The following is a 9,195-nucleotide window of genomic DNA, read 5'->3' as shown; positions in this document are numbered from 1 at the left end:
GTAGTAGTAGTAGTAGTAGTAGTAGTAGTAGTAGTAGTAGTAGTAGTAGTAGTAGTAGTAGTAGTAGTAGTAGTAGTAGTAGTAGTAGTAGTAGTCATATCCCACCATCCCCTCCACTGCCACCTAAATCCTTACTAGTACAAGCTTACCATTTACTGCTGCTTCCTACATCTGTCTGACATCCGGATGCCGTAAACAGAAAAAAAGGCTAGGGCAGACACAGCTGTACTAATACTATATTTGTGTCTAGTGCTGCTAATTAACTAGTAACAGTCAGTCTTATAGATACACTCGGTTACCTTACGCGAGGATTGCTTTGCAAGTTATGCATGAGCGCTTGCTCGTATAGGAGGTAAGTAGGTTTGTTTGTCTTCGGCTGGGGCTGCAATCGAGCTTTGAGTACTTATATTTTTAGGGTACATTGTATAACTAGAAGTGTAGGTAGAAAAGATAGATGGATATGAACTGTACAATGAGGAGTGTATACAATACTACTATTGTCTTGGGGGGTGGATGACTATCATAGTGGACTTAACTAATATGTATTCTGTTTGTTAGTATGTCAGTACCGCACGCCAGTCAATTACATGAGCTTAACAAGACACCCCTCACTTATAAGTTGGACAATTAATGTGATGGAACGAAAATGACTTAATAATCCGTATTCAAGAGTATATCCCTTTTCCCTGGGTAATAGCGAAATAGAAAGAAAATAAATAAAACCTAAACCTCGCACACGAAAACACAACCGGGAGCATCTTCCATGGGTATGAAGTTCAAGGATTCTTCGTAATCACGTAACAAGATAAGATGATAATGTGTGGTCGGGTTAGAACCATCTGAGAATGAAAGAAAAGTTGTAGAAGAAATAAAAAGTAGAAAGTGGTAGGTCTGAACGAAAGTGAAACCCGCCGTCATGAGGCAATCAATCAATCACCGATCCAATCCGTCTCCCTGTATCTCAACGCCAAAACCCTGTTCTATTGAGGAATCGAAATCATGAGGAAGCCTGCTGCACCCGTTGCCTCGGATTTCGGGTAGAATGGAAAGAAATATCGCCTGTTAAATGATAAAGATGGGGAAAGGAAAGAAGAAAAAAATTGGGTGAAAGGATATAGCACCCGAGCTAAGAATGAAGGATAATATGGGAGGGCAAGCGAGCATCACCGAGACACGCATTGTCATGCCCTCCAATCGTTTTCTCGATAGCCAGATTCTGCAGGGTTCACTCCTAACATCTGGCCCGAATTGTTCACATCGTACATGTTACTCGGGCCTCCGTAGCTCCCGCTGATGCCAGAGACACTACTGAGGCCGGATTCGTCATCATCAAATCCAAACTCTCCGCCGGAACTGGCGTCGAAACTGCTGCGACCTCCTATGTCACTGGGATCGTCTGCGGTGGCAGGGATTTGATCCCACTGCAAGGTCTGCAGCGCGGGGTATTGGGCCAGCAACGCGGCAGGGAGAACGAAATTGCTGGTATGTTGGCCATCCATTCCTGGCACCATCAACGGAGGTGGTATAGGCTGCAGGTGCTGTTGCTGATCCATCATCGTGCGCTCCCGCTCTTGGGACTCTTCATCCAACAATGGCTTGATACAAATCCGACCAGCTTCGGAACGGAAATGACGACCCAGAGCATCCGCACGAGCAAATCGCCGACCACATCCCCACTGTCCACCACGCGAGAGGTCACCGCGACAGACGAACTTCTTTTCGCCCGAGTGCAGCCCCTCGTGACGCTTTCGATCATGCTGTCGCGCAAAAGCTTTTCCGCAGACAGTGCATACGAAAGGCCGCTCGTCCGTGTGAGTACGCAAATGAGATCGTAAGTTGTAGGCTCGCGTGAAGCGCTTGGGGCACAGGTGACACTGGAACGTGGCCGGGTGTTTCTGGACACGTTTGGAGTCGTTAGGGTTGCCCCCAGGCCTCTGAGGATCCGCAAGACCGAGAATGTAATTTCTACTGTCGATGGACGACGTGGACAGTCGCCGACCCGATCGCGAGGGGGACGGCTCTCGGGAGCTGGGATTACTATGTGGCTGTCCCCTCATGGTATCAAAAGGCGACAGCGACCGGGGTGACGGAGGCACAAACGGCTCCAGGCTGGTCGAAGTAGAAGATGACCGTGCGCGAGAAGCAGGATGGGCATACGGGTCCGACTTACTACGCATGCGGGAGCCTATAAGCTCGCAGTTAGCATTGTGCGAGGGAATGCAAAGAATAGGCCAAGCAGTGACAACTTACGCATGGCAACGGGTGGACTCAAGGAGTCCAAGTCCGCACTGGGCTTCGTCTGCGGGAGGTTGAGATTCTTCGCCGGGGGTGCGAATTCCACGTTAATAGATGGGGGCGCCATTTGCGATGCTTGGCCTATATCCCCCATGCCACCGTTTCCTTGGATCATCATACCCTCCCCGTACATGTCGGTCGGTGGGGTTGGGTACTGTGTGTTGCCCGCAGGAGCAGAGATGTATGGCACGTTGGGAATCATGTCTGTGGGCTGTTGAGGCATCAACTGCGGAGAGATATATGGACTGTGGGCGGGGCTGATGCCCTGTGAGTGGTGCTGTTGCTGACCATCAGACAAAGTGAAAGATTCAATGCCCAGTGCATTGTCGTAGAGACCGGGGTCATGCTGGGGCGCTAGTAGTGGGGAGGGGTTGTTCTCCACGCCATCGAAAGATTCATGCTGGGACATGTATGGAGATGGGGCAGCGGATGACACCTCAGACACCTCAGATGGGGCCCGTCGATGGCCCTGGAAGGCGGAGTTGGCCATGACTGCCTGCCAATCCGTATGCACATTGCCCGACATGTATGCAGCGCTGGCAGGATCCAAGGAAGTATGGCGGGAATGTTGCGGGGTGTAGTAAGTCCCCGGCGTCGAGTTGGGCGGCGACATGGGCCCGGGAGATGAGTGCTGGTAATGGTCCTGGGGGGAGATCGGGGACAATTGCGGAGAAGCCGAAGGATGAGGAGAGGGTATTTGGCTAACGAGGTCGGCGGGGTTTACTGCTTGACTTCCCGGTCGGGACTGACCGTGAACTTGGGGGTCTAGCAGGAGCGGGGAGTCGTAGTCCGGGGCGGCCGTGCTGTTCGGACTAGGGTTCTGATAGAGGGCAAAGTCGAAATCTGAGGGGTTCGAGTTCAGAAGATTAGAGAAGTTCTCGTCTGACGCTTGTTGTTGCTGCTGCTGCTGTTGTTGCTGCAAGGACAGGCCCGTCGACTGGTCCAGCTGGGGCATCAACCCAGCATCGAAGGATTGTGGCAGTTGAAGGCTGTGGGAGTATGTGTGATCGGTCGGGGCCAGCGTCTGCGCGGCGGAGGGTGCGGAGAGATAACCGGTGGGGTTATAGCCGTAGGAATCAGAAGCGCCTGGATTGGAGGGGTTGTAGGAAGTCGAGGTATAAGGAGCTGTAGTGGTTGCGACGGAGACATCCAAGGTCAGACCGGCGGAGGGATCATTATATGGACTGATACTGCGGCTCCTCATCCCAGCGGGCGACTGCCCCGAGTCGGGCAGGTTGTCCTGGGATGCCATGACGAGAGGATGAGCCAAAAATAGATCCCACGCGATGAGCAAGGCTTAGTCGAGTTGGAAGGTAAGGTCCGGTCCAATCTCACAGCTAACGGCGAAGCTGAAGAAACGCGGGGAAGGCCGAGTCAGAAATGCCGCAGGGAGGGAAGTGGGCGTGGAGGAGGGCTAGGAGGGGGAGGTAGTAGGAAGGAATCGGGCACGAGTTAGTGGATGACGTCCAGCACGGCACAGCAATGGAAAATTGGCGTGCAGAAAGGCGGACACGAGCGATCAGAAGAAGGGAAGAGAGGGAGAGAGAAAGAAGCAAATGAGGGAAAGGGGGGTGGGTTGTGGTGGGAGAGGGAGAGGGAGAGTTGAGTGAGAAAGAGAGAGTAAGGCAGACGGCCTTGCGACGATTCAGCCTCGCGGCGCGCAGTCGGTCTGGAGGGGGAAAGTCGTTGCACACATTCTCGGGCGCCAACAAGCGCCGGGGAAGATGCCGGCAGAGGACGATCCTCAGCCGCTGACCAGGTACGAGGGAGATGGATGCAGACTCAATGAGACACAACACACACGCGCGCACACAGAGATAGACAAGGGTGAAACAGGAAAGAAGATCGAAACTCGAAAAGGATGATGATGAAACTGAGCTGACGGTCCAAGAAGGAAGTCCAAGGCAGAAACTCGTCCAGATTCCCGATGCCTGATTCCCGGGGGCACGTGCAAAAGCAAGTATTCCTCAGGCCAGACAGTCTGCCTCTCAAAAAGAAAAAACAATTATTAAACTACCTGTCAATTTAATGGATTTTAGTTTAGTTTCTACTGATGCCGGGGGGTCTATTTTATATGATTTCAGTACAATAAGGGCCTGTGAATTCCGTCTTCCAGTAAGTTTTATTGGTTTTAGTATAGTCGCCTAATCTACAATTGTATACTACAGACAGTAAAAACTGCCTGCCTAGCAGTGCAATACAGAAGAGCCCTCCCTTGCTACTGTTAACCGTGTCTCCTCCAAATCTATCCCCGACTGGAGGAATCTCCGCCTGGTGCACTGGGCTACATCTACCATAAGGGATCAATCACCTCAATAGATATTCATCAATCACCATCCCCAGAGAACATTGCACTTTAGTGCCAGCTTACTCTACCATGTAAATGCTTCAACTCACATACCCATGCTTTCCCATCTAAAAAACATATTCACCCGCTCCACCGGTCCTCCTTCCATTCTCCTTCTTATTGGCAACTTCGGAGCCATGATCCACGTTCTTCATCTCCTACCCGAGGACGGCACCATTCAACGCTTCGGCCTCACCACCCGATCTACCCCCTTCCGCTACCGCGGGTCCAGAGAGCAGACACGCGAACAGATCGGCACAGTCACACTCCATGTTGGAGATGGCGAAACTCCCAACAGCTTCCTCGACGACGTTGAGACACGGTTCCGTAAGCTGCGGGATAAAGAGCTGCAGAGAAGCAGTATCGAGGTGACTCAGCTAGTGCAAGACGTCCTCAAGCCCGCGGCACTCGAAGCGATTCATGGAAGAAAGGATCGAGAGTGCTCTATGCACGCAACGCAGACGTATCCTGTTTATGTTGTTTACATTCTACGCCCGAGGTCAGGGAGGAGCATGACTGAGTTGACGAGCTTTCCTTGATGAGTTCTATTACTTCTTGTGCATGCTCATGAGATGTGTTGTAGTTGTGGTGTTTTGATATACTATCATATCTATCACAGTAATAAATTGATACAATTTGTGAATACTGCCTAGAAAGAAGGGAGAATGAATAGTATCTCTCCCCAATCTATCCCCCACTTGACCAGAAAAGTGGTAAGAATAGCATATCATCATCATGCGGGATTAATCCCTCAGTGGAATTTCATCCAATGAATGGGGAAAGAGAAAGAGTGTATGTTGATCCGACAAGGCAGACTGCAGGATCCACACTGAGATGAGAACGAAGGGTGAAACCACAAACACAAACAAGAAACCGTTGACGTAGCCTACAGCCGAGTTAACCTGTACGGTGCTGGTCTCGAGAAAAAAAAGGGTCCAAAGCAAGAATAACTGAAGAAATGATTGATACATCACAGCCTGTCACGATAACTAGTTTGTTCATGTTGATGAGGGCCGGCTGATCTAATCGGGTAGGAGATGTAAGTTAACTAACTAGTTAGGGATAACTAAAAATAGCCTGTCTATCTCACTCTGATCAAGTTGATCAACAAGAATCGAAAGTCAAAAAAAGAAGATGATGAAAATAAGAGGAAACAAGGGTGTATGATTGGGATCATGACCTGACAGGCTGCAGCAAGGATGATGAATTCCCTCTTCAATGCCCTAATTAGACACTCCATTAATACTTACTCCATATCCGAGAGTTCTTATCTCCCCAGCGTCATGCAGGTCGGAAAAACATCATCATCCTGTCAAGGATCATTTACTTCAAATAGTAGTACTCCGTAGTACAGTAAGAGTGATATTACCAAAATATCCCGCACTGATCCCCTCGTATTACGATAATCATTGATTATTTCCGATAGATCCATCCTCTAACTTACTCCGTAGATAACTTTTTCTCTTCAGGAAGAACCTGTCAGCCTTAACCCCCTCCCTCCTCCCCCTATCTCGGTTGCACACACAACAGACACACAACACACACATTCTTCATCTCTCCTGTCGACAAGCTGTCAGGGTTTAAATTTCCTGGCCCTGATTTAGATCCTAGATAGATAAGCCAAACCATGCCATTTGCAGCTTGAAACACCGCTGATCCCAACTGGATCGCTGGTTTGCACAGCCACCTTGGTCTGCTGCCCCCCTCAATCTGCAGGTCCACGGTTCAACCGCAGGCTTCATCATTTCGGTGTGTGGGTGTTTTGTGCGCGCGCGGCCCGGTAGTGTCGCTTTCTTGATGGGATCTACATGAGTTATTTCCCTAATCGGTTGTGCTTTTCTATCTAGTTTTGTTTATCTGTCTTGTTCTGAAACTTGTCTCTACCGTACAGGTGATGCAGGTGATGCAGGTAGCAGAATTGAGTAACAGAGCTACTGACTGATTGTTGATCAATTATTAACATATACGTACTGCTAGTCACACACACGCACACATACGCTGGAACATCACTTCTTAATACAATACACAATAGCTGAGAAAAAATCAGAGGTCCTCAAACACAGTGACACTCTCCAACACTTCATCCGTGTTAATATCCACCATCAAGTTATCCGCGCAGCTGGATCCCAGGGCGGCATTGTCGATCCATGCCGGTTCCCAGTAATAAATGCCCAGTCCATCCGTGACGCCCTCGACCACTTCTGCCAGCTTCTCCAGGAACTCCTCCTGGCCTGCAGCCGAAAAGGGGATCGAGCTGAGATCCGACGGAAATGAATACTCGGGGTCCGGGCACGACACGGGCCAGTTCGTCTCCACCACCACGACGGACTTATCGTAGTTTGATTGCATGTTCGTAAGGCTGGTCTTGAGCGCCGACAGGGTTGCTTCCGAGCTGTAGAACGGGTAGTACGAGACTCCCATGAGGTCGAAATCCGTGGAGAGCAGCGACCCCGTGGCCAGGACGGTCTCGTAGAAGTATTCCTGCTCCTCCCAGTCCCATCCATTGTCCAGGTGGATCATAATCTTCGGGGTCGTGGTCAGGTCGGAGTCCTTCACTCCCCAGGCTCCGGAGTGCAGAAGCTTCGCGATGTTGTCATAGTTGCTGGTCTTGCCCAGTGGCCAAAGAAGGCCGCTGCTGATCTCGTTGCCAATGGAGACAATTTCGATGTCAATGTCATTCTCCGCGAAGGTGTTGCAGACGTCGAGCGTGTAGTTATATAGTTGCCAGGTGAGTGTGTCGATGTCCGTAGTCGACCAACCGGTAGGGGTAGTCTATACACAACTCTTATGTTAGTGTCCCATCTTCCTCGACACACGTCTTTCCAGCAGTAGAACCGACCTGATCACTAGGGTCTGCCCACGTATCACTCAGATGCAGATCCAAGTAAATGCTCATACCCGCGGCCTGGACACGCTTGGCCAGCTTCAGGTTATAGTCAAGATCGTACGATCCATCGCTGGGATCTACCCACACCCTCTGTCGGATCGAGTTGACACCATTGTTGACCAGAATATCCTCCAATGCCTGGGTCTCGCCATTCAAGTTCTTATAGCTGATGCCAGCATCTTCCTCGATCAAAAGAGAGGAGATATCCGCCCCGCGGTAGGTCAGGGCGGCGCTGCTGAGCAGAGGCAATGCAGAAAGAAATAGAGGGTAGATCATCATGGCTGTCATCGAAGCTCGCCTGTAATGAGCCTGGTTATCACTCTCACGGTTGGATCCAGCGGTACGAGTCAGTCAATCCCGGCATCAAAGCCCCTTTTAAAAGACATCGTCGACTGGCTTCTTTGAGACATTCCTTGTCCACCGGATCCGTCTTGCAAATGACACGGAGAAGGCAAAGGATAACGTCTGCCCATATAGATTAAACACCACCGGAGTTCTCCACGATTTAATCAATGCAGGACGGCAGTCAGCGTCAGGTCATGCATCGCGAGACACCAAGTGTTTCCAATCTGCCAAGCCATTGGTGGAGGAACATGACACCGTCTGTGCAGATCGGCCGGTGGCACGCCCGAGCCCATTCAGCATGCGTACCGTGGGCTCCCTGTCTCCATACTTAGGCGAGAAGTCGGATTCAACTTGCGGTAAACCCATATCTTCCGAGGTCAGATGGTCGCCCAGACTCCCTTGCAGCCACATGGGCACATACGACGACTTCTCGGTGTACTCCAAATCTAGTTTAGGAGACGCTCTCAGACCTCCTCCCTAAGCTTCTACGGACTCGTGGTTCTGCTTGGCCGGTTTCACCTTTCATCCGGCTTCCCCCGGTGGAGGAAGTATCGGCACACTAGGTTAAATGGTGACCCGCTTTTCCCATGTGCGGCAGAAAGGCACTGGCGCACCCAAGTGGATCGTGAACGTGTGAGTGTCTCTCTCTCTGTGTATATTGTTGTTCTCTTCATCATCTCTCGCGACTTGGTCATCAACATCGTGTCCTTCCATGGCAACCCTTCCCCAAAGCAAAATCCTACTCCCGCTGCCTCCAGCTATCCAAAGCCAACAAAAAGAAAAGAAGGAGAGACAGGTACATTGTATAGCCTGACCCTTCCTCAAAGCATCATTACATACACGCAATCACAGACCCCAGGCCCCAATGCAGCAAACAGACCAGTATATATAGACGCAGAATGAACCCCAGCATCATCCGAATGCAAGCCAATGGATGAAGATAACCGAATCAAGAGGACCAAATATGAACGTGCCGCCAATGCAAATATATGTACAAGCAATGTATCTGTGTCTCAACAGATGTGGAACCCTAGGGAAGTTTCCTGTATGCCAGCAAAAGGGACGCAACCAGCCAGAAAGAAGAAAAGAATGTGGGGGGGGGGAGAAGCGAAACGAATAGAAAAGGAAGATTTCCCCCCACTGATTGAATAAATGATATACACGCAGAATTAAACTCCAACAAGATAATTATCATGGTGATTGAACAAAGCCGCGTGACCACCCAGAAAAAGTCAGACATGATATGATGGTAGTAGTGTCATGATCGGTAAAGGAGAAGCAAATGCAAACATCATGTAACGGTGAAAGAAACTTTTGATGT

The 9,195-nt window shown here is 50.2% G+C and overlaps 4 protein-coding genes across 4 annotated transcripts; 1 reads left to right on the top strand and 3 right to left on the bottom strand.

Moving 5' to 3' along the window:
- Positions 1 to 1,181: 1,181 nt before the first annotated feature.
- crzA (putative C2H2 transcription factor Crz1) lies at positions 1,182 to 3,547 on the bottom strand (the record flags this gene model as incomplete). The annotated part of the gene is made up of 2 exons (XM_025702826.1): positions 1,182 to 2,185; positions 2,251 to 3,547. 2 exons carry the CDS (start codon positions 3,545 to 3,547, stop codon positions 1,182 to 1,184), a joined length of 2,301 nt encoding a protein of 766 aa, XP_025565232.1.
- A 1,072-nt stretch (positions 3,548 to 4,619) lies between these two features.
- BO88DRAFT_485954 (uncharacterized protein) lies at positions 4,620 to 5,181 on the top strand (the record flags this gene model as incomplete). The annotated part of the gene is made up of 1 exon (XM_025712383.1): positions 4,620 to 5,181. Exon 1 carries the CDS (start codon positions 4,699 to 4,701, stop codon positions 5,179 to 5,181), a length of 483 nt encoding a protein of 160 aa, XP_025565231.1. The 5' UTR covers positions 4,620 to 4,698.
- Positions 5,182 to 5,232: 51 nt separating this feature from the next.
- On the bottom strand, positions 5,233 to 5,907 carry BO88DRAFT_402789 (uncharacterized protein). Its single transcript, XM_025706194.1, has 2 exons — positions 5,594 to 5,907; positions 5,233 to 5,559 (listed from the first exon to the last, which is right to left on the bottom strand). Exons 1-2 carry the CDS (start codon positions 5,642 to 5,644, stop codon positions 5,386 to 5,388), a joined length of 225 nt encoding a protein of 74 aa, XP_025565230.1. The 5' UTR covers positions 5,645 to 5,907; the 3' UTR covers positions 5,233 to 5,385.
- A 778-nt stretch (positions 5,908 to 6,685) lies between these two features.
- On the bottom strand, positions 6,686 to 7,817 carry BO88DRAFT_334426 (arabinogalactan endo-1,4-beta-galactosidase; the record flags this gene model as incomplete). The annotated part of the gene is made up of 2 exons (XM_025702803.1): positions 6,686 to 7,414; positions 7,482 to 7,817. 2 exons carry the CDS (start codon positions 7,815 to 7,817, stop codon positions 6,686 to 6,688), a joined length of 1,065 nt encoding a protein of 354 aa, XP_025565229.1.
- Positions 7,818 to 9,195: the final 1,378 nt, after the last annotated feature.

Source organism: Aspergillus vadensis, assembly GCF_003184925.1.
Source record: "Aspergillus vadensis CBS 113365 unplaced genomic scaffold BO88scaffold_5, whole genome shotgun sequence".
NCBI lineage: Eukaryota > Fungi > Ascomycota > Eurotiomycetes > Eurotiales > Aspergillaceae > Aspergillus > Aspergillus vadensis.
Note: the sequence above shows the minus strand (reverse complement) of the source record. Positions and strands in the feature narration are given on the sequence as shown.